The 23,597-nt window shown below is 46.0% G+C and overlaps 1 protein-coding gene across 4 annotated transcripts in view; it reads left to right on the top strand.

Annotated features, from left to right (window-relative positions):
- Nucleotides 1–23,597, top strand: part of TRAPPC9 (trafficking protein particle complex subunit 9) — a 509,514-nt gene that overhangs the window by 98,125 nt on the left and 387,792 nt on the right. For all 4 annotated transcript variants that reach the window (XM_049700891.1, XM_004265298.4, XM_033419745.2 and 1 more), the window contains 2 exons: nt 13,498–13,624; nt 21,827–21,972. In XM_049700891.1, coding sequence (XP_049556848.1) covers nt 13,498–13,624; nt 21,827–21,972 — 273 coding nt within the window. The remainder of the gene's footprint in view (nt 1–13,497; nt 13,625–21,826; nt 21,973–23,597) is intronic.

Here is a 23,597-nt window from a genome sequence, read left to right as displayed (position 1 = left end):
AAATGCCATTGGTAGTTTGATAGGGATTGCACTGAATCTGTAGATTGCTTTGGGTAGTATAGTCATTTCCACAATGTTGATTCTTCCAATCCAAGAACATGGTATATCTCTCCATCTGTTTGTATCATCTTTAATTTCTTTCATCAGTGTCTTATAGTTTTCTGCATACAGGTCTTTTGTCTCTTTAGGTAGGTTTATTCCTAGGTATTTTATTCTTTTTGTTGTAATGGTAAATGGGAGTGTTTCCTTAACTTCTCTTTCAGATTATTCATCATTAGTGTATAGGAATGCAAGCGATTTCTGTGCGTTATTTTTGTATCCTGGTACTCTACCAAATTCATTGATTAGCTGTAGCAGTTTTCTGGTGGCATCTTTAGGATTCCCTAGGTATAGTATCATGTCATCTGCAAACAGTGACAGCTTTACTTCTTCTTTTCCGATTTGGATTCCTTTTCTTTCTTTTTCTTCTCTGATTGCTGTGGCTAAAACTTCCAGAACTATGTTGAATAATAGTGGTGAGAGTGGGCAACCTTGTCTTGTTCCTGATCTCAGAGAAAATGGTTTCAGTTTTTCACCATTGAGAACGATGTTGGCTGTGGGTTTGTCATATATGGCCTCTATTAAGTTGAGGTAAGTTCTCTCTATGCCTACTTTCAGGAGAGTTTTTATCATAAATGGGTGTTGAATTTTGTCAGAAGCTTTATCTGCGTCTATTAAGATGATCATATGGTTTTTGTCCTTCAGTTGTTAACATGGTGTATCACATTGATTGATTTGTGTATATTGAAGAATCCTTGCATTCCTGGGATAAACCCCACTTGATCATGGTGTATGATCCTTTTAAATTGCTGTTGGATTCTGTTTGCTAGTATCTTGTGGAGGAGTTTTGCATCTATGTTCGTCAGTAATATTGGCCTGTAGTTTTCTTTTTTTGTGACATCTTTGGTTTTGGTATCAGGGTGATGGTGGCTTCTTAGAATGAGCTTGGGCATGTTCCTCTCTATGCTATATTTTGGAATGGTTTTAGAAGGATAGGTATTAGCTCTTCTCTAAATGTTTGATAGAATTCACCTGTGAAGCCGTCTGGTCCTGGGCTTTTGTTTGTTAGAAGATTTTTAATCACAGTTTCAATTTCAGTGTTTGTGATTGGTCTGTTTATATTTTCTGTTTCGTCTTGCTTCAGTCTTGGAAGGTTGTGCTTTTCTAAGAATGTGTCCATTTCTTCCAGGTTGTCCATTTTATTGGCATATAGTTGCTTGTAGTAATCTCTCATGAGCCTTCGTATTTCTGCAGTGTCAGTTGTTACTTCTCCTTTTTCATTTCTAATTCTGTTGATTTGAGTCTTCTCCCTTTTTTCCTTGATGAGTCTGGCTAATGGTTTATCAATTTTGTTTATCTATTCTAAGAATGAGCTTTTAGTTTTATTGATGTTTGCTATTGTTTCCTTCATTTCTTTTTCATTTATTTCTGATCTGATCTTTATGATTTCTTTCCTTCTGCTAACTTTGGGTTCTTTTTATTCTTCTTTCTCTAATTGCTTTAGGTATAAGGTTAGGTTGTTTATTTGAGATGTTTCTTGTTTCTTGAAGTAGGATTATATGGCTATAAACTTCCCTCTTAGAACTGTTTTTGCTGCATCCCACAGGTTTTGGGTCGTCATGTTTTCATTGTCATTTGTTTGTAGGTATTTTTTGATTTCCTCTTTGATGTCTTCAGTGATCTCCTGGTTACTTAGTAGTGTATTGTTTAACCTCCATGTGTTTGTATTTTTTTACAGTTTTTTTTCCTGTAATTGATATCTAATCTCATAGACTTGCGGTCAGAAAAGATACTTGATACGATTTCAATTTTCTTAAATTTACCAAGGCTTGATTTATGACCCAAGATATGGTCTATCCTGGAGAATGTTCCATGAGCACTTGAGGAGAAAGTGTAATCTGCTGTTTTTGCATGGGATGTCCTATACATATCAATTAAGTCCATCTTGTTTAATGTGTCATTTAAAGCTTGTGTTTCCTTATATATTTTCAGTTTGGATGATCTGTCCATTGGTGAAAGTGGGGTGTTGAAGTCTCCTACTATGATTGTGTTACTGTTGCTTTCCCCTTTTATGGCTGTTAACATTTGCCTTATGTATTGAGGTGCTCCTATGTTGGGTGCATAAATATTTACAATTGTTATATCTTCTTCTTGGATCGATCCCTTGATCATTATGTAGTGTCCTTCTTTGTCTCTTCTAATAGTATTTATTTTAAAGTATATTTTGTCTGATGAGAATTGCTACCCCAGGTTTCTTTTGATTTCCATTTGCATGGAATATCTTTTTCCATTCCCTCACTTTCAGTCTGTATGTGTCCCTAGGTCTGAAGTGGGTCTCTTGTAGACAGCATATATATGGGTCTTGTTTTTGTATCCATTCACCCAGTGTATGTCTTTTGGTTGGAGCATTTAATCCATTTACTTCTAAGGTAGTTATTGATATGTATGTTCCCATTACCAGTTTCTTAATTGTTTTGGGTTTGTTATTGTAGGTCTTTTCGTTCCCTTGTGTTTCCAGCCTAGAGAAGTTCCTTTAGCATTTGTTGTAAAGCTGGTTTGGTGGTGCTGAGTTCTCTTAGCTTTTGTTTGTCTGTAAAGGTTTTAATTTCTCTGTCGAATCTGAATGAGATCCTCACTGGCTAGAGTAACCTTGGTTGTAGGTTTTTCCCTTTCATCACTTTAAATATGTCCTTTCACTCCCTTCTGGCTTGCAGAGTTTCTGCTGAAAAATCAGCTGTTAACCTTATGTGTATTCCGTTGTATGTTATTTGTTGCTTTTCCCTTGCTTCTTTTAATTACTTTTTTTTGTTTAATTTTTGATAGTTTGATTAATATGTGTTTTGGCGTGTTTCTCGTTGTGTTTATCCTGTATGGTACTCGCTGTGCTTCCTGGACTTGACTATTTCTTTTCTCATGCTAGGGAAGTTTTCAACTGTAATCTCTTCAAATATTTTCTCAGACCCTTTCTTTTTCTCTTCTTCTTCTGGGACTATAATTCGAATGTTGGTGCATTTAATGTTGTCTCAGAGGTCTCTGAGACTGTCCTCAATTCTTTTCATCCTTTTTTCTTTATTCTGCTCTCTGGCCGTTATTTCCACCATTTTATCTTCCAGCTCACTTATCTGTTCTTCTGCCTCATTTATTCTGTTATTGATTCCTTCTAGAGTATTTTTGATTTCAGTAATTGTGTTGTTCATCATTTTTTGTTTGCTCTTTAGTTCTAGATCCTTGTTAAATGTTTCTTGTATTTTCTCCATTCTTTTTCCGAGATTTTGGATCATCTTCACTATCATTACTGTGAATTCTTTTTCAGGTAGGTTGCCTATTTCATCTTCATTTATTTGGTCTTGTAGGTTTTTTCTTGCTCCTTTGTAATATATTTTTTTGTCGTTTCTTTTTTTTTTTTTTTCGGATGGGTGGTGCTGTATTCCTGTTGTACTGTTTTTTTTTTTGCCTGAGACGTCCAGTACTGGAGTTTGCAGGCATTTGGATAGAGCTGGGTCTTGGTGCTGAGATGAGGTCCTCTGGGAGGCCTCACTCCAGTTGATATTCCCTGGGGTCTGAGTTTCCCTGTTAGTCCAGCGGTTTGGACTTGGAGCTCCCACCACAGGAGCTTGGGCCCGACCTCTGGCCTGGGAACCAAGATCCCGCAAGCTTGAAGACAATGTGGGCAGTTGAAGTAAGGACAGGAAATTCCTGTACTGTGTTTTTTAATCAATATTTTTTAAAGTTGAAGTATAGTTGATATACAGTGTTGTGTTAATTTCTGCTGTGCAGCAAAGGGATTCAGTTATACATATATATATGCATTCTTTTTTTAATATTCTTTTCTGTTGTAGTTTATCATAGGATATTGAATGTAGTTCTCTGTGCTCTACAGTAGGACCTTTTTATTTATCCATTCTGTATATAAAAGCTAGATTTTCAACACCTATTTCTTGGATTGGTGCAGTAGACTCCTAACATCATGTCCTATTCCTTCCTTTGCTCTTTTGATCCATTCTTCACACTGGAACCAGAATTATCTCCCTGAAGCACAAACTAAATCACATCCTTCTGCCCCTTAAGAAACTTGCAGTGACTGACTGTCCTCCGTCTAGTAAATTCTCAGCTCCATCTCAAGGATGCTCAGATTTGATTCAAACCATCTTTTTAGCCTAATTTCATACTTTCTCTATCTACATAATCTGTATTTCATATATATTGGGACTTGTAATATCATATGTTTTTTCATGCTGTTCTGTGGTAGCTTGCTCTCTCCTTGTACTTTTCCTGTTTCCCATGTTATTAAGAGGGTAATAATTCTTTCCTCTTCACCTCCTCATTACCTTGCTTAGTTCTCAATTAAGCACCATTACATTATGTCCTGAGATCAATTTCGCCATCTGGTTCCCTCACTAGATTGCAGGCTCCTTGGGGATCAGACTATGTCTTACTTATACACCTTTCATCTTTTGTCATTTGGGACAATGCTTTTACCAAGAAGATAGTCAATAAATGCGGAACTGAATTAACTTAACACTACCTTTCCTAAATTATTTCTTAGTATGTATTTGTTGAGACCCCACCAGTCGTAGAAGGAGGCTGAGGAGTTAGGAGATCTTGTTGTCCTTGAAGATGTGGGGATCCTGCTGAGTGCTTTAAGGCTGGGCTTTTCCTTTTATAGGGCAGATACTCGATATTTGTTAAAGGAATGTTGACTGAAATACGAAATAGTTTTAGAAGAAAGGGTGCTGGCTGAGCCTGGCAACTGATTACAAATGAGAGCCTGGTGGAAGTGGAAGGCACACTGAGCTAGAATAAAACCTTTCTAAGCTTCAGTTTGCTAACCTGTAAAACAGGGAGAGCAGGGGCACCTCTTCCTTTAGGTTTTCGGATGATTTAATGAGATAAGACGTGGAGGGTGCTGCGCACAGTGCCTGGCGTGTAGTAAGTCCTCGTTAAATGTTGGCCGCTGCTGCTGCTCTGGTTTCTAAGCATTGCCAAGGGCAGCTGTGGGGCTGGGAAGGGCTGTACATGTCCCTACAGTAGACACCTCTGTCAGATTGGGGAACCTCAAAAGCTCCTGATTGATGTTGTAGGGTGCTACTTTCTTCACTCCTTTGTAATGTTGATAAATAAGCCCTGGTTTTTCTTTAGAAAACTTCCTGAAAACTCAATTTTGAGTAGTTTTGGAATAATTGTTATTATACAAATAATGTATGTTCCTTTTAGAAGTCTTGAAATGTATAAGCAGAAAGGAAAAAATTGTGTATAATCCTACATGGGCAAACACACACACTGTTAACGTTTTAATGTATTTCTTTTGTTTCATTTTCTATTTAAAACAAATTGGATTGATTTTTGAAATTTCATTTATTTCAAAAATATTATCTTGAATTCTGATTTTCCATGTATTGTAAGACATTTTTCATATTACTGCAGACTCTTTATAAATGCCGTTTTTAATGATTGCATAAATTTGCATTATGTTTCTGCACCATGGCTTATCCAACCATTACTTCATAATTGGATGTGCAGATTCTTTCTAATTATTTATTAAGTGTCTATTCTTAAGATCATTTTCCCTTCTGGGAGTTATATTGAGATCTCTAGAGATATTTAAAATTTTTCTAGGTAGCATTTTAAATAGATGGTTAAGTAAAAGATGATGGCTTAACATCATTGCCTTTCGTTTTGGTAGAGCGTGTTTATATACTTGAAAAGAACAAGGGAAAATATTTAGTCTCCTTGTCTACTTGAATGATTGCTTCTCCGGGCCTCCGACCTGTCACTATGTAAATTAAGTGAAAAACAAGTATAAAGCAACACTGATGGGAAGCAGTTACTGTGGCTCAGTGCAGGTTTATCTGATTCAATCAGCCTCCTGTTACGGAGAGGCCTGTTTTCTTGGTACATGACAGGGCTTATTCTGTACCTGCTGGTTTGGCAAGATCATTCATCTTTGTGGTGGTGGCACGTGACTCTTTCAACCTTTGTAGTTGGACCGTTATGCTGCCTGGATGTATTTGCAGAGTGAAGAAAAGCCAGGTTGATTTTTCTTGCTTGTCAGGTGCTCAACTTGCTGGATATGACGTTTCAAGATATCTGTGTTTTCTTCTGTATTTTCACATATTGAGGCAATCTGGGTGGGCAGCGCAATGAAATGGAAAAAGCAAAAAGTTTGAGCTCATAGCTCTGAGTATGAATATAATTTAGCCACTTATTACTGGCATGACCCCAGGAGAGTTCACGTGACCATTCCAAGCCTCAAATTCCCTCTCTGTAAAATGGGCACAGTGATGCCCAAGGAAGTCACTCTGAATGGTGGAAAGAGAACTAGGTGTGAGGACCCTGGACTTGAAATCTCAGCCTGCTCACTGGCAATGTGACCTCAGAAAAGAGATCTGGGGGACTTCCCTGGTGGTCCAGTAGTTAAGACTCTGCTCCCAATGCAGGGGGCCTGGGTTCGATCCCTGGTCAGGGAACTAGATCCCACACACAGCAACTAAGACCCAGCACAGCTAAATAAGTAAATAAATAAATAACAGAGCCCCCAAAAACCAACACCACTATCACAGAAAGAAATGATAATTCTTTAATAATTCATTAAAACATTAAAAAAAAAGAGAGGTCTGGGATCTTGGCTCCTAAGTGTTCTTATCCCTACAGTAGGGCTAGGGGTAGCATGTTGCTTACTGGGTAAGTGGTACCGTTGAGTGGGACAATGCAGGGGAAGCCCCCTTGGACACGTACCTGGCTTTTATGCTGCTGCCTGTCGGTGCTTTAACTCACTGCCCAGGGGACCAGCCATCGCCTACTCACTTCCCGCCTGATTCTTAATTTGCTGCTGTTGGGTTCCTGCACCCACTAGTTTCTTTTGAAGGTAGCAGATGAGCATGTAACTCCCACATGTGGCGATGGGTTTTTAGTCTCATCCTAATTGACCTTTCTATCCCTTTCACCTCCATTTCTCTTCTTTCCAGAAAAACTCATCTTTGGGCTTCTTGAGTCTCATCCTGAGCTTCTAGGATTGTTTCTTTTCAAACCCATTTACTAGTTCTTTTCTCATTGCGCTTAACCTCTGTGTTCCCCAGGGCGTTGTCCTCAGACCCTCTGTTTTTCTCCTGTCACCTTTACACTTCACCTGGGAAATGTTATCTTTGCTGATTTTTGTGGTGCTTGGGATTCCGTCTTGTTCTGAGTCTACTTTCCTAATCATCGTCCAACAGCTTTTTGGGTCTTTTCATCCTTCTGGGTAGTACCTGCATGCTTCACATTCGACATGTCTAAACCACTGTCTTCAGATCAGAGGACCCTTGACTTTTCTCTTATCCTGGGTTTGCATCTTGGTCAATGACCCTGTCCTCCACCTGTCACTCCAAGCCCTTCTCTTTCTCCTTTTCTGCCTTTATTTAGGAGAATAAAATCTTTTCTGTGTTCTATTTTGTCTTCTCTATTGACTTTAAAGCCACATCTCTATTTTTTTCTTACTTGCTCTAGAGATTACAGTGTGCATCTCTGACCACAGTCTACCTTCAGGTAATATTATACTACTTCCCTTTTTGTACTTGGTGTATTAAAGAACAGTGGAGAGTGAGGTGAATAATACTGACCCTTAGAGAAAGGCGCTGCCTCTTGTGTCGGCTTCACTGTCGGATCCTTGCCAGTCTGATGTGTAGCTGAGCTGGGGGTAGGCTTTGCTGTGGCTCGCTGATAGCTCATGGCGTTTGGAGGGTGGGGTCAGGATTAGACCTTTTACGGGGCGTGGGCTGTGGGTGCAGGGGAGACTGTGGGGGTCCCCCTGTGCTTTACAGCCAGCTGCCGGCTTTCCCACCACAGGCCATCGTTCTCTGCTCTAAGCCAGGCGGCACGGTTGGTGGGTTTAGTGGGGCTCTCTTTGGTCTCCAGTCCCACCTCTGGCTTTCTGCATTCTGTGTGCTTCCTCTCCGCCCTGCCCCAGCTTTCTGTAGGCCACTTTCTTGCACGCAGTGAACGTCCCTAGTGCCTTGGAGGGATTTCTTTCAGCTTCTCTGTCCTGCTCCGGCCTTTGATGGCCTTGGCCTTGGAGGAAGGGGTCCCTCTCGTTCTCCTGCCCCGGGCTCTCTGAAAGCAGACCTCTCTGCTTTCACTTGGAGAAAGTGCGTTGCGCCTCAGTGCACCTCTCAGCTCTTCTGGCTTGCCCAGATTTCTGCGGGCAGCTGCCTTACATCTGGGGAAGGTTCTGAGAACCTCAGGAGGGGGTCTTCCTCTCAGCCTCCAGCCTGCAGTGTGCTACACCCTCTGCGAAGGCCCAGGGAAAGGATGAGTGTGTAGACTTGCTTGGTGGCTGGGTTCCTGTGAGTTGGAATCCATTGTCCCCACCATGGGCAGTTGGGAGTAGTTTGTGAAAAGTTCAGCTCTTTTCTCCTTCCCTTCCTCTTTGTCTGACTCCCCATTTCCTCCTACTGCTCTGCCAGGGACGAAAGCAGCTGTGGGTCTTCTCTCCTGGGAAGGGCTTGCCGCCCTCCAGAATTTAGTTCATTTACGTTCCCCTTCTGATGGATTTTGAAGAGGCCCCTTTTATACCTCATGCAGCTGTCCCCGTGGTGTGGCAAGGCCATCTGGTGTCACCCTTTCCACTTGACCTGCCCTCTCTTCTGAGTCACTTTCAGGTGGATTTGGCAGCCTTCAGGCCTGCAGAGCTGACTGGAAAAAGCCCCAGGGGAACCGGTGCAGCGAGTCCGGGCACCCGGCTCCTCCCGGGCACCTGGCTCCGGGCCCGCTGGCTCGGTGACATGCGGTTGCTCTCCCTGCCCCATGAGGAAGCCGCGGGCTCTCCTGGCTGCTCAGCCTCTTGGCGGTGGTTCTCTCCATGCCTAGAATCCACACACGCTCCCAGGGACAAAGTGGACGCAGGAAGGGGGTTCATCTTCATGAGTGCCCCTTCCCTCTGGACTCTCAAATCTTTGTTGCCTTGACAACTCTCCAGTGCCCCTCCTACTTCTGTTGTGGCTCTTTTAGTTCTTGGTGGCAGTGTTGTTTGCTGTGAGCTACTGCAGGCGTGGAAGTTGTCACAGTGGTGTTTGTAGTGGAGATTAACTTTTTCACTGGCAGTGAGGTGCTGTCGGATGAACAGGTGTAGTGTTACAGAGATCCCGGATTGAGGGTGATCCCCACCTTCCCAGACTACTAGTTTTGTAGCTTTGAGCTAATCACTGCCTCTTCCTGAAGCTCACTTATGTCTTAGTAAAATGGCATCACATACACTATTTGTGAGTGGAGAATCATAATCTTCACAATCCCTAATGTCCCTAATGTCCAGTATGCGTAATTGTGGGTAAGGACTGCAAGTATTTCTGCAGCGCTTTGTGCTAAGAACAGTGCTGGCCCCTGTGGACGTGCTGTAGAAGTGAAAACTGCCTGCAGCAGACCTGAGCTTAGTCTGTCATTCTTTGTCTGAGTGTTTCTACATTTCTTCCCTTGGACACGAAGCCTCCTTTTCTGCCCAGCAACTGTGTATTCATCATCTGTTGTCAGTAGTGAAATTTCTACAGCAACTGTCACAAGCCTCTGAGGAGTCCTGTGTTCCAGAGAAGGTCCCGCATTGTAGACCTGTGTGAAGTATCAAGATTTGACAGTCAGTGTACCGCAAAGCCTGTACCGTCCTCGCCTGCGGCAGTCCCGTCGCCGTTCCCATGCAGGTCCCCGTGCTGCCGCACCATTCAGCCCTTGATGTCCACAGACGTTACCAGCCTTAGCCGATTCCCTCTCGCACGTGCCTCAGACAGCTTCTCCGTCAAGTTCTCTTGTGTATGTACAGCTTATAATGATATGTCATTATTCATCCTCTGTCCGTATTTTTGTCATATTTTCCTTAAAACATAGCAAAACGTCCAAATAACGCACTCATTGTTTTTGCTCTGAGTCCCAGGACCCTTGGCAAAGACCAGATGTTGCCTCTTCTATAAAACCTTCTTTGGCCAAATTACATGTCTCGTGTGCTCTTCTCCCAGACTTTGATCCTGCCTCTGTAAAGTCACTGATAAGGAGCCGTAATGTCCTCTTTTGACATTGTGTGCTCTTTCAACTTGGGACACCCCAAAAGTAAAGCCTGTCGTGCTTCTGTGTCCCTGGTGCTCAATGCTGTGGGCGCCTCGTAGGTGTTTGATGAAAGCTGAGTGGATGAGGGCTTGAATGAGTAAAGTCAGGTAAGGTTAAACGAAGAGGAAGGAAAACAGTAACTTGATGAGTGAAGAAAAAGTGATACGAGTAGTAGTGAGTGGTGGAATGCATCACATGATTATTTCAGCTGCTTGTTGAAGTAGAAAATACCTGGAGAAGAATCACCTCGGTGGGGGCCACGGTCCTTAGTATCGACACGTAGCACCCAGAGCTCCTTTGTGGTTCCCACCGCGGTAAGGTGCACTAAGAAAAGGTGAGGAGGTGGTCAGCCTGCACAGCCTGGCTTCTGTTGGTGAATCAATGGCTGTTTCTCTCATTTTATTATTTTATTTTACTCTTGCCCACAGATTGATTCTGTCCTACCTCTTTGGATAAATGAGGCCAGCCGACTAACACATAGCTCTTTAACACCTTTTGTCATCTAAATACTCTTGACAAATTAGGGGAAAACCAAAAAAGGTGACAAGATGCTTTCCCTTTAAGGAACTTGTAGTCCAATGACCTTGATTTTTAGCTGTCAGAACTTAAACAAAATTTAAAGAAAAAATCACAGTCTCACCACTTAAAAAATTTGGTAAGTGGACCTGTGTTTTGTCAAGACCTAGAGAGACAAGGAGAATCTGGTGGCGTTGAGCACCCAGCCTCCAGATTCCGATCTCTAAACACTGAAAGGATCCTGCGCTCCTTGGAAAATAGATTCTAGACCTGAGGCTGGAAATGAGCTAGAAAGATAGCAAGCTGTTGACAATCTTGGGCCTTCTCTAAAGACATAGGAACCAACCTGCAAGGGCTGCCGAACATGGGACAGTTTGAACATCAAAAAAGAATGTGATGGAAGCCAACTGAAATACCAAATATATAAAAATCCACCAGTGCATAGTGATACTGAGTCATATACGACTTACTGGTCATCTTTGGAGGTGGTAGGGACACCAGTTCTCTCTCCAGTAAATGAAGGGACAGACTCATTTGTCAGCCCTCCTTTCTGTGTCGTCTGTTTCAGGATCACCAAACGGTTGATGAGGGAAAATCCTTTTTAATTAGAGAATTAAAAAATTACCACTTTAGAATCCTTGATAAAAATAGATCTGGGCAACAACATACAGCAGGTGCTCAGCTCTGTCAGGAGGAAGGTTGATGAGAACTTTCTAACGGATGGACCACACTGACAATTGAACATAAGCATTTAACCCTGGAAACCCCACTAAAGTGACAGTGAAGTTGTCAGGTAGTGAAGGCAGGGAAGAGGCCCCAGAAGGCAGCGGTGCTCTGGGGGTGATGTGACGAGGGCCGTGACGGTGGGAGAATTAGCTGTAAAGCATCTCATGAGTTGATTGTGTCCCCAGATCTCCTTCTCTGCTCCGGAAGCAGGTGGCTGTCCCTCTGCCGTCTCCGCAGAAGATTAGTATTTCGCCTGACGGAGTAAAAAGAAAGCATATGTGCTGGAGTCACAGGCACAGCTGGAGAGCAGGGCCCTGTTGAAACCGAGGGGACTAAATGCATATGGGGCGTTGACCGCTTCACCTGGCTTCCACAGCCAGTCTTATACCCCACATGGGAAAGTCTTCCAGGGAACAGTGCCCAGAAGAAGAGGCTAAAGTACAGACACGGGAGATTCTCAGAAGGAGATCCTGCAGTGCGTCCCTGCGTGTCCGTCCTGTTCTGTGCAGCCAGCTGAGCAGAACACCCCGGGTACTGTTCCTTCTTGGGTAACTTTGCAGGTGGCACCGGGCATCATTAATAGGTTCATTCCTTTCTTCATTTCAGCAGGGTTTACTGGGAGGGCATAATTCAGCCTTATAATAAGGTACCTAAACCACGAGTGCTCTACCCAACATTAGGCAAATTAGGTCACTTATATGTTATCAGCGGGAGCCCCTTGGGAGATTTGTCACCTGTAAATTGAAGATGATTTGATTATTTAAAGAATTTTGTTCATGCTGCAAATTAACATTACTGTGTCGTATCTAGATTAATTCTGGTTGCTTTTCTGCCCCCCTGTTCTCTAAGGAATGATGCTTAGACACAGAAAAGCCCTGTGGCACAGTTAACCCATTAATGTATGTGCCTGAGATCTAGTCATTCTCTGCCTGGATCTTGTTTTGTATGGTCGCCGGTCAGTGGAGCCAGCAGCCTCACCGCGCAGCCCTGCACCACTCTCTGTGACGTCCTCGAATTCCCTGCAGGCACCGGTATGACAGTGGTGACAGTGCCATCGTTCCTCTGAGCTCAGTCTCATGTCCACCAGCCACTGTTTTTAATTCACCCTTAGAAATTCTTTAGATGGGAGGTTAAGGTTTCCCATCAGGTGGTCACACCACAGATGGGGAAAGACCAAGCCATGTACTGGAACCTGGTCTAACTTCATGGCCCAGAGTCTCGCCCCCATGGCTGTGCCGCTCTGTCCCTCTTCTCTCCAGGTCCTCCACCCTCCCTGCCAGCAGTGACAGGAAACAGGCCAGGAGTGAACCCCCGATCCCTGACTCCTTAATTCTTCCAAACAGTGTGGGAGTGTGGAGATCACAGGCTGAGGGCCAAACACGGGATTTTTGACACGACTTTAACTTCAGTTGGGCTCGGTTTTCTCGTTTGCAAAATGGGCACAGTGATGCCTGCCTTTCCGAGTTACTTCGAGTTTTCCAGCTGGAAGCGCCCTTGAGCTCCGGAGTGTTACAGAGCCCGTGAGCACGTGTCTAGGGTGCGTCATGGGTGATAAGCAAACATTATTCACTATTACCTGCATCCTCTTCTCCTCCCTCCTAGTGAAAGGGACAGGGATGGGGTGGAGAAAACCAGCCTTATCTCACAAAGCTCTACTTTTACATAAAAATACTGGTTTGTAATTATTTGCTTAAATATCTGTTATACAGATGGACTGTACACTCCTTGGGGACAGGGCCTGGCATTTTGCTTGGTACCTAGTAATTGCTGGAAAAATATTTATTAAGTAATAAAATATTCTCCAGTCCTGCCTGCCCATTGACCTTCTTGGAATTTGATAAGGATTTATTATCTTAGAAAATGAAATCTCCTAGAAGATGGTGACTTAATTTCCTTTTTATCCACAGGCCCTTAAATGGAGCAGCTGCTAGTGATTATTTAAGTAAATTGAATAAAGCTGCTATTTTCTTTTTGTCTCTTTTGGTCACTGCCCCTTTATTTCTCTCAGAAGACTGGACTCACTGGACTGTTAAGTATTTGGGTTAAGAATTTTATTTTTGCTCAAAAAAATAAAATAGAGCAAAACAACCCCCCCCCCACTCCCCCTTTTCTTTGGTTTAATTAACCTTTATTTTGTTTTTATTTTCTCATCAGAAAAAAAGGATGTGACGCAAAGCCTGGAGAACTATACCTCCAAGTGTCCCGGAACCATGGAGCTCATCACCCTCCCCGATGGCCTCACACTGCCCCCGGTGCCCTTCACCAAACTTCCCATCGTCAGGTAGGACAGGCTGGCCGGGGTGCGGAAGGTGAGCTTCGCTCCCAGCGTCTGTCTTTGGTCTGATCAGGGATGCAGATCTTTAGAAGAGTTCCTGGTTTGGGTTGGCTGTGTATCTGGTCTGTCATCTCGTTAAGTCGCAGCCATCGCCTGTGAAGTGTGTTTTATAGACCAGAGAATCAGGCCAGGGCCATCGGAGAACTGCCATGGTCACGTGCTTGTCTGCCAGCAGAGCCCCGCAAACCCGTGTCTGCCCGGTTCCATGGCCGAGACGTGGCCCTCTGTGCAGTGGAGGCCAACCAGGCCTTGTGGCGCTCGCACTTACCCGCATCCGGTAGGGCCCACTTTCCTAGACTGTTCACCCCTGCGCACGGGCCCGGGGGGGCGCCTGCACCTCGCTTGCTTTGAGTGGCTTACAAGACCATCTGCGGCCTGCTCTGTCTCCAGACTGACTGTGAGCCCCTTCCTGGACCCCCAGCCCTGCACGCCCTTCTGGAATCACTGAGTAGGCAGAATGTGCGGGGGGTTTCATTCCTCTGCTCAGGCTCCACCTTCTGCTTGCAGCGCCTTTCCCTCCCTTGCTCTGCCTGGTGACATTCAGGCATCTTTCAAGATTTAGTTCAAGGATTATCTCCTCCATAAAGCCTTTTTCTAGAGCCACCCAGATAGAAATAATTACACCTTCTGTATAAATTACCAATTATTTCAGTGCAAAGAGTAGAAAACCTAGCAGTGGATCACAAATAAGAGGTGATTTTTCTTATTTATTAAGAACTTGGAGAGAGGTGGCCTCTCTGCAACTCCTTCTTTACCTCCTGATGACCAAATAGCTGCTGCAGCTCCAGATAACACATCAACATCCAAGACAGGATGAAGGAAGAAGGGGCAGGGCCAGGGAACCTATCTTTTGTTTACTAGGAAAGCAAAAATGATCTGGACGGATTCATAGTAGGCTTCTGCCCCAGTCTCCTTGACCAGGAGTGCATCTCGTGGCACCGCTAGTTGTAAGAGAGGCTGAGGAAATACATGTTTAACTCTCCCAGTCTCTGTACTGTAGGTGGGATAAGGAGAAGGGGGTTAGAAATGGTGCTGGGTTAGCCAGCCAGCAGTATCTCTTATGTCTTTCTTCTGTTTCATTTACAGAACTTGATTATACGATACATCTTTGTTCTTTTTGACTGAGGGCTACGTGAAGAGGGCTTTCTTTGTCTTTGTAGCCCTTGGGTGCTCATGTGTGTTTGGTGAATGAACAGGTCTACCCATCAGAATTCTTTGCATAGCAGTTGGCAGAATACTTGACCCAGACTATCTTAGGCAAAAGGGAATTTATGGCACACACACCTACAAAGTCCAGGAGAGGGATTCAGGCAGGGCTGGGGCCAGGCTTCAGGCCACCTCATCAGAACCTGTCTTCTCTCCCCTCTCAGCTGTGCCCTCTGCAGTGAGGCTTTAGTCTCAGGCCCCGGGTGGCATCATGGGGGCAGCCGCAGCTCCTCATCCTGCAGTGTCCGGGAGAAGAGAGAGGCAACACCTGTGGGGGAAAGACGAAGCTTCTTTCTTTCAGGAGCCTCCACAAATGCCCTTTGCTCTCCACTGCCTCTGTTGGGGTTGTGGACTCAGATCTGAGTCCCTGCTCCCAGCCCTGTGTTAGCCATTTCTTCCAAGAGCCCTGGTCCTTTCAGTGGAGAATGGAATTTAAGTTAAGATCTGGGTGCTGTGTGTGCTCCTTACCATTGGGGTGTTGCTGCTCGCAGTGGATAGAACTAGGCAATATCTATTTATATACATACGTTACTCACTGCATGTTCATGTCCATGGTTATTTCTGCATCTATTTCTGTGTATTGGAAACCGTGAGTTCATACTGATACCTCCAGTTCCACCCAACATCTTAGGGGATCCTTCTACTTTTCTGAAATCTGTAACTCCCTTCTCAGACTGGGGGAAACCTGTCTCCCATTAGCCTCAGTATGGTTACTCATTTGGTCAGTTCCCCTGCTGGTTACCAGTGGTTATCAGGTTGACCTCCCTCCCCATGGGGAGCTCTGATGGCCAGGCTGTGCTGCTGCCCCAGCCCCCCAGGCCCCTCTTGCCCCACTCCGGCCAGCATGCCCTCTGCCCTGTCGCCTGCTCAGATGCGTACCTGGCTTTGCCCTCTGTAATGGACTCAGGGCTGAATTGCTGGGGCGGGAGAGAAAGGGGAAGGAAGCTTCTTTCCCATCTATTCTCATCAACAAATAAGCTTGCCCTTCAGATCTTAGTCTAGCATGAACTGGGCTCGCCCCAGAATGGTTTCAAGTAATTGTGATGCAGGTACACATTTTGCCGTGTTTTCATAAAACATTTGAGGCAGCTCATAGAAATGTTATGTTAAAAATAAAGTCACCAGAGTGAAAGGTAAGTAAGGGTCGTACATAATGGCTGGAGATGGGGGAAAAGCATGATTCTGTTAATCATATGTCAATAATTAACTAACAATGGGTATAGGGGCAAATGTGATTGGTTACAAAACTCTCTGTCTCATAAGCAGACGCAAACCAGTCACACTGGAGAAATACACCTCTTCACAGTAAGGAGGCTTGTGGAAACCCCTCTTGTGGGTTCTCTTAAAGGGAACATATTGAATAATGTCCTCAAAAATATCCCTACAAAAATCTGAAGCAGGTTCTCATGGTTGTTTTGTTCGTGACATTCCTCAGTGCAAACTACAGGCTTGATGCCAGAGGGGGTTGGGTACACCCAGCTCTCCCAGAGGACAGAGCAGTGTGGTCCAAACATGCAGCTCTGCTGTGGACTGTGTCCCCCCAAAATTCATCTGCCAATGACCTGACCCCAGTGGGATGATATTTGGAGGTGAGGCCTTTGGGGGCTGATTAGGTTTAGATGGGGTCACGAGGATGGGGCCCCCATGATGGGATTAGTGCCCTTATAAGGAGATGAAGGGACCAGAGCTCTTTCTCTTCTCCACATGAGGATGCAGTGACCATGTCTGTGAGCCAGGGAGAGGGCCCTCAGCAGAACCCGATCATGCCGGCACACTGGTCTCAGACTTCAGCCTCCAGACTGTGAGAGATGAGTATTGTTGTTTAAGATGCCTGGACGATGGTATTCTGTTAGAGCAGCCTGAGCTAAGACGAGCAGTCTAATACAGCAGTCTGGACTGTCCCAGCCATACGTAGTGTAATGGACGGACTGTTTATACATCAAGCACTCCTTCATGAAGGTGATTTCTCGTAAGTCAGCTTTTGGCAAGAGTCAGGCAGCAGCGAATTCAAAGTTATATTCTCAGGAGAAAAAAAAGGGTGATGGTAGGTGCTCTGTGATGCTGACTGAGGGTGGCAGACCCATATTACTGGTGTTCAGTCAGGACCTGGAGCAGGGTAGGTGACTTTGTGTGGAATGGTTGTGTTCACACTGTGTGTGGGATTGTTGCTCTGTCACACAATCAGTGTTCCTCGTCTCTCTCTGGAGAGGGCTGACACAGTACCCATGGACCCGGCCAATGTTTTTTCTTAGAAAACTAGTCTGGGACTATTTTAATGTTCTAACCAAATGTTTCAAGGACCTATGCCTGGAAAACATGGACTTAATGTTTAAGTCAGTTTAATTCAAAACAAAAATTCAAGTCAGTCATTGCAAGACACCCCCTGTAGCTATAGGAAGGGCTTTGAAGACCGAAGCTCCTGAAAAATGTCCATATTCATGAGTAAATGATCAGACTTGCTGAATAGAATTGTTAGACATGAGCTAATTTAATGTTAGTGGTGCCTCATATTTATACTTCTGGTTTTGGAAGAGATGAGTGGAGCCTTTTTTTTCTGGTGAGGACTTTTCTTGTTTTTGACAATAAAGGCATTTCATCAATTTATAGGAAAATATTTACTTGTTCTGTGTAGCATGGGAGCATGAACTGGGTTCACCCAAAAGTTGTGTGCAATTTAATTTAAAAAAGGGCCAATATAGATCCCTGTTTTAATTCTGTTCTGAAATTCAACTAATCAGATATTTATAGAGTGCCTAAGATGTGCTTGGCTCAATGCTAAGGGCCAGGGACTCAGTGATGGTCAACATGCCAAGATCCCATGTGCCAGGAGACTGCCAAACCCATATCCGTCACTACTGTCCAGAGTTAAAGCAGAGGGAAGTTCATGTTACTCCTTACAGAATTCACAAAAACAATAATGTACGCAAAAGCCACTAATAATCCTGTAGATTGTTCACACGCTACAAGTTGTGAATTATTAAAGAAGAAATTGGGGTAGAGTTTAGATGCCATTTACAGGAAACCAGTGGGTCTTTAATTTGGGGTGAGACGGGGGTGGGGTGGGGATGAACTGATTGTTTCTTTGATGAGCTGACCTTGAGCTTCAGCCTGGCAGAGAGCCAGGGTGGATGAGGCTGCTTTAATTGATAAGGATCGAAACCCTCCAGTCAGGATGAGCTTGGAGTCGTTTTGAGTGGCCTTGGTACTTTTAAAACTCCAGCTTTTAAGTTAATTGTATTTGAGGAAGGATTTCAGGTGTTTATTCAAAAAGGGGCTTAGAGGCCACGCTATCAGGGCAGTTTTTCTTGGTTTGTGAAGCAGGGCAAGGCCAGCCTCCCGGATGCCCATCAGGATGCGGCTCCGTGATCTCACCAGGTTCACAGCCACGTCCTGAATCTTCTGTCTCACTTGATGTAATCGCCAGGCCCATAACCTCCTTACAAATTCCTCAAACCTGAGCTTCTCGAAGAAAATGAGAAATGTGTGGTGTCAATGGGGAGTCCGAGCGGGAAGCCTTGCACCACTGCCCTGGCTGGCGTAGTGGGTCCTCTCCAGCTGTCTCCGTCATGCCCGGACTTGAGACAGTGGATGACCTCACGTTGTTCCAAATGTGGAAGGTGTGGCCAGTTTTGGCCATTGCCCATCTGTACAGAGATATCCAGGAGGTTCTTTTTTTTTTTTAATAAATTTATTTTATTTTATTTTATTTATTTTTGGCTGCATTGGGTCTTCGTCACTGCACGTGGGCTTTCTCTAGTTGTGGCGAGCAGGGGCTACTCTTTGTTGTGGTGTGCGGGCTTCTCATTGCGGTGGCTTCTCTTGTTGCAGAGCGTGGGCTCTAGGCGCGCGGGCTTCAGTAGTTGTGGCGCGTGGGCTCAGTAGTTGTGGCTCGCGGGCTCTAGAGCACAGGCTCAGTAGTTGTGGCGCATGGGCTTAGTTGCTCCACGGCATGTGGGATCTTCCCGGACCAGGGCTCGAACCCGTGTCCCCTGTGTTGGCAGGTGGATTCTTAACCACTGCGCCACCAGGGAAGCCCCGGGAGGTTCTTAGATATGTCTCCCCTGTGAATAAGCTTGAGGAATTAAAAACCAAGAAAGAAAAAGTGAGCTGTTTTTTCCTGTGTCATTCTTCCCACCAATATGTTTTATATCACTTTCCTAATTAGCGTTCCACCACTGCTTTGCATGGTCCTAATTAGCCACGGTGTACTGAGAAGTCAGATTTTAAAATGTCAACTGTTTCCAAGTGGAATCCCTAAAAACAGTCCTTGGTTTGGACACTTCATCCCTGGAATTCTGCTTTACTGTTGGCAGCTTCATAAACCAGATATAATATTATTAGTTCCACAGAAATTTATGCTAAATGAATTATATTTCCTCTAGGTCAGGTGCCTTGAATGATTGTTTTTCTGGGTACATTTTATAAACAGACATTTGATGCTAGATTTTGAGTTATAAATGAATGCCATGACTGCTTGTCGGGTTACTTTTCTGGCTGACCACGCCCTCAGAATTCCTCTGCATATTTTAGTAAGCTTTTATGTGATCTGGAATTTCTGTGCTTGTGTACATGATTCCTAGAATCACAGATGACATCTCATTTTTAGGTGGCGACGGTGGCACAGAGTAGAATGCTATTTGTGTTGCAAGAAAATGGTATCATTTTACAGATGAGTAAACTTAAAGGCTCGAGTGGACGGTGCTGGTCTAAGGTTCCCAGGCTGCTCTAACATCACTGGGACCAACACTTCGCTTCTTTGTCCCGGTGCGGTGTTGTGACCTTTGCGCAGGGACTTGGCTCTCTGTGCCTGTAAACGAGTGTTGTTTTAGGGAGGAAAGAGAAAGGCTTTTGTGCACCTGCTAGGTGACAGGCACTATTACAGGTGCTTGACGCATGTTAACTCAGTCCTCAAAGTACCCTGCGAAGGTACGAAGGTTTCTGCTTCAGACCACTCCCCTTCTCTGCCTGAGTTTGGAATCAGCAGAAAGAAGCGTCTGTCTCAGGTGGATGGCAGTGGCTCAGGGCTGTCCACCTGTGCCCCAGCCTCTGGCAGAGCCGGGTGACGGTGTGCTTTTTCGTGAGACAGGCTCTGTTCCGTCCGTGCAGAGAGCAGGACTGAATACGTGCTCTCGGCAGGGCCTGAGAGGTGCACACGCTGGTTCTCCTTCCAAATTCACCACCTCACTTGGGAGGAGTGAGGGTGGGCAAGAGCGAGGTTAGGACCACGACCCTAAGGATGTCCCTCCTCATGGAAACATGGAACCGGGGAAAGGAGGTGTCCTCCTTCTGCAGAGCATTATCAGGTGCCGATTATTTTTCCTATTTCATAAGTGAGAGGGTTGAGGTCCAGGGAGATGAAGCCATCTGTGCCCCTTGCCCAGCTGGTAGGTCCTTCAGACTGCAGTCAGGTCTGTGTCTGTTGAAGCTGCTTCTCAGGAGCAGGCGAATCCCCCTGGGTTGGATGTGGTGGGTGTTAGATGCACATCAGACGTGGCATCTCGGCCAGTGTGAAGGCTTGCCCACCCTCGTCCCAGTGCAGCGCAGCTGGTATTTTTTGAATGTGCACAAAGGGCTGGGATTTGCAACTGTTAGGGATAAACTGCTTAGCCTTAAATATACGGTTTTGGAAGATTTGGAAGCTGAGGTTGAAATCCAGCTTTTGGGAGTTTATTCATGCAACATTTATCGAGAGCTCTGCATTGAAGTATTGCACCAGTACTGGAGAGGCAAATGGGGCCCTGGGTACCCCTGTCCTTGGAAAGCTCACAACTGAACTGCAACAAATAGAAAACAAAGTGATTCTGATCCCGCACGAGAAGAGCATGCCGGAGGGGTCTGCAACGACAAGAAGAGTCAGAGAAGGTGTGCAAGATACAACCCTTGTTGAAGGGCTTTGGTGTGCAAGCACCGTCTGCTTCCTTGCATCGTTGTGGGCATAGGTGGGAGTCACGCGCGTGACCCTCACTCTCCCGGGGCCGGGCTCGGGGAGCTGTCAGTGACGGTTGAGTGAGTTGGGGTTGCCTGTGTGCCGGGTGGGGTTGCCCTAGATGGCTGGGAGTCCTTCAGCTGAGAAAGGCGTGATTTTGTGGATTCTGTGAGGCGTCTCTATAGGGTATATATATATATATATAGATAGATAGATAGATAGATAGATATAGATATAGATATAGGTATAGATGTAGATATAGATATAGTCAGTTATAGGTTAGCCTGTGCTGTGGCAGAGAAATTATCCCTAAAATCTCAGAAAAATTAGCCCTCACTGCAACCCAGATTTAAGTCCCACTCACACAGAGTCTGATACCATTTGGGCAGTGAGTTCTCCAGGGTGGCTGGCCTCCCTGAGGTTACTCAGTGATCCAGGCCACGTCCACCTGCGGCCTTACAGAGGAAGGGAGAGAGCTGGCGGCCAGCGCACCGCTTCAAGTGGTTTGTCTCCCTTGAGGGACGTGCGCTGTTTCCCCTCGCCACCCTCCGGCCTTACCTCCTGCAAAGGGGCTGCAGATGGGGAGGGAGGAGCAGTAAGGGTCCCGCCCACCTTCCAGCCCTTCCCCAACCCTGTCCCTTCAGCCTCAGGCCTCAGGGCTTTCCAGACCCTGAGCCCTGTCTTGCCCAGCTGCTCCCAAGGGAGGTCACAGGTGCTGGGGTTGAAGGGTGTACTGTCTCCTGCTGTCACCAGTTTCCAGCGGCCCCTCTGGCCGCAGTGCAGTGGCCCAGGGGCGTGGCTGCTGCCCGGCGTGGACGTCTTCTCTCCCTGGGATGGTCTGGAGCGGTTGTGTGCAGCCTTCTTCCGCTTTGTTCTGTGAAATTGAGTACTTTTCCTCCCCTCAGTTTATCTGCTGCTTGATTTACTGTCGTTCTAACATCCGATACCTGGTCGTATTTACGCTGAACCCAAGCGAACAGGCAGCTGAAGTATTTTTGTTCCCTTTGGAACCACAGGCATGTGAAACTGTTGAACCTTCCTGCCAGCCTCCGGCCACAGAAAATGAAAAGCTTGCTGGGCCAGAGCGTGTCGACCAAGAGCCCCTTCATCTACTCACCGATCATCGCACACAACCGTGGGGAGGAGCGGAACAGGAAAATAGGTAGGCCGCCCATGCTGGCTTGCTGGCTGTGCTCTGCTGCCCAGCTCCTGGTGGCTCGTCTAGATTTTAAAGCTTGAGACTTGACTGCAGTTCATTCGTGCACGTGTGTATATACCCTCATCCAGGTTTATTCAGTTTGCTGCCTTAGCCAGGCCATTGCCTATAGACCTGACTTTTTGATATCTATTTCGTAAAAGGCAGTTTTTGTGGAAGTTCTAGAAACCAGAAGACCTCTGTTATCTGAGACTTATGTAAACTACAGAAGAGAGGTACTAGGAGATTAGGGTGATTTCCCAAGGCCTGGAGTAACTTCGGAATCATCAAAGGAGATTAAAGGTTGACTTATGTTCAGGACTGACTGTGGCATAAGGACCTCGTAGCATTTTCCCCTTTGAACGCTGACAGCGCTTGTTTTGTAGCGCACTAACGATCGCCACTTCCGAGATGCCTGGTGACTCAGCAAGGGGAGATGAGATGGTCTTGGGGTTGACCGGGAGTGGAACACGCGTTCCTGAGAATCTCCAGTGTGCCCTTCTGTGTGCTCGGCTGCCCGGCCATGTCCCAGCCCACGGCCACACCTCTCCTTCCTCACCGCGGACCCCAGGGCTCCCTCCGTGTCCTTCCCAAAGCCTGGCCGTGCTGCAGGCCTCATTCCTGGCCAGCTTTCCCCTCCTCGGGCCCCTCGCATTTTGAGATCGTGGTGCCTGCAAGTCGCAGTGACAGAGTTAAAGGACTGAGAGGCCCGTCACTGGTTGGGGTTTCGGTAGAAGTCGTGCGAAGCTTTTGCAAGTCAGCGCTCGCTTCTCCTTCTGTCCTTTTTCCTCCTTTAACTTCTTAGCCCTGATGTAGGCGAAGGCGTCCTGACCTCATGAGGCCCTTCTTCCCAGGATGCACGTGTCCTGTCACGCCCCGTAGCCGGGCGGCGGGCTCTCCTGACAGCGCCAGCCACGCTCTTTCTGCCTTTCCCGCTCACCTCCCACCTTTCCACTCGTGGCCCTCGGCTCCAGCCACACGGCTGCTTTCTGTTCTTTGGACGTGCTGTCTCGTTCCAGTCTCAGGGCTCGCTGCGCCTCTGCCTAGAGCTCACCCCCTGCCCACCTCGCTCACTCTGCGGGCCCCGCTCAGAGAGGCTGCCTCTGACCCGCACCTCATGGGCCACTTCTCCCCACTCTCCCCTCACTGCCGGTTGCCCTTCACAGCACCTAGATGCGTCCCTCTGTTTATGTTCCTGTCCTCCCCGTCTCCCCCTGCTAGAACAGTGTGGAGTGAATGAAGGAGTGGGGTGGATGGTGTGACCCCATTTTACAGACAAGGAAGCTGAGATTCCGGGTGGGTAACTGGCTGCACAGCAGAGCCTTTGCCCCGTACCGTGGAGCTCAAGGCCAGGCACGACGCACAGCCCGTAGCCTCGGTGGGGATTCCTTACACTCACGCCAGCAGGAGAGTTTCTTGGAGTCTATGAAGATCTCATAAAAAACCTCATTCACAAGTATTAAACCCCTGAACACCTTGAAAAATGAGTGTTTCTAAGCTGTTCCCTAGGACAGAGGGCATAGTGAGGGCAGGAGTGCTAAAGCGACCCTGTGCTTTCTGGTAATGCTCACCATTTCTTTGATTCAAGTTGT

Source organism: Orcinus orca, chromosome 17 (assembly GCF_937001465.1).
Source record: "Orcinus orca chromosome 17, mOrcOrc1.1, whole genome shotgun sequence".
Lineage (NCBI taxonomy): Eukaryota > Metazoa > Chordata > Mammalia > Artiodactyla > Delphinidae > Orcinus > Orcinus orca.
Note: the sequence above shows the minus strand (reverse complement) of the source record. Positions and strands in the feature narration are given on the sequence as shown.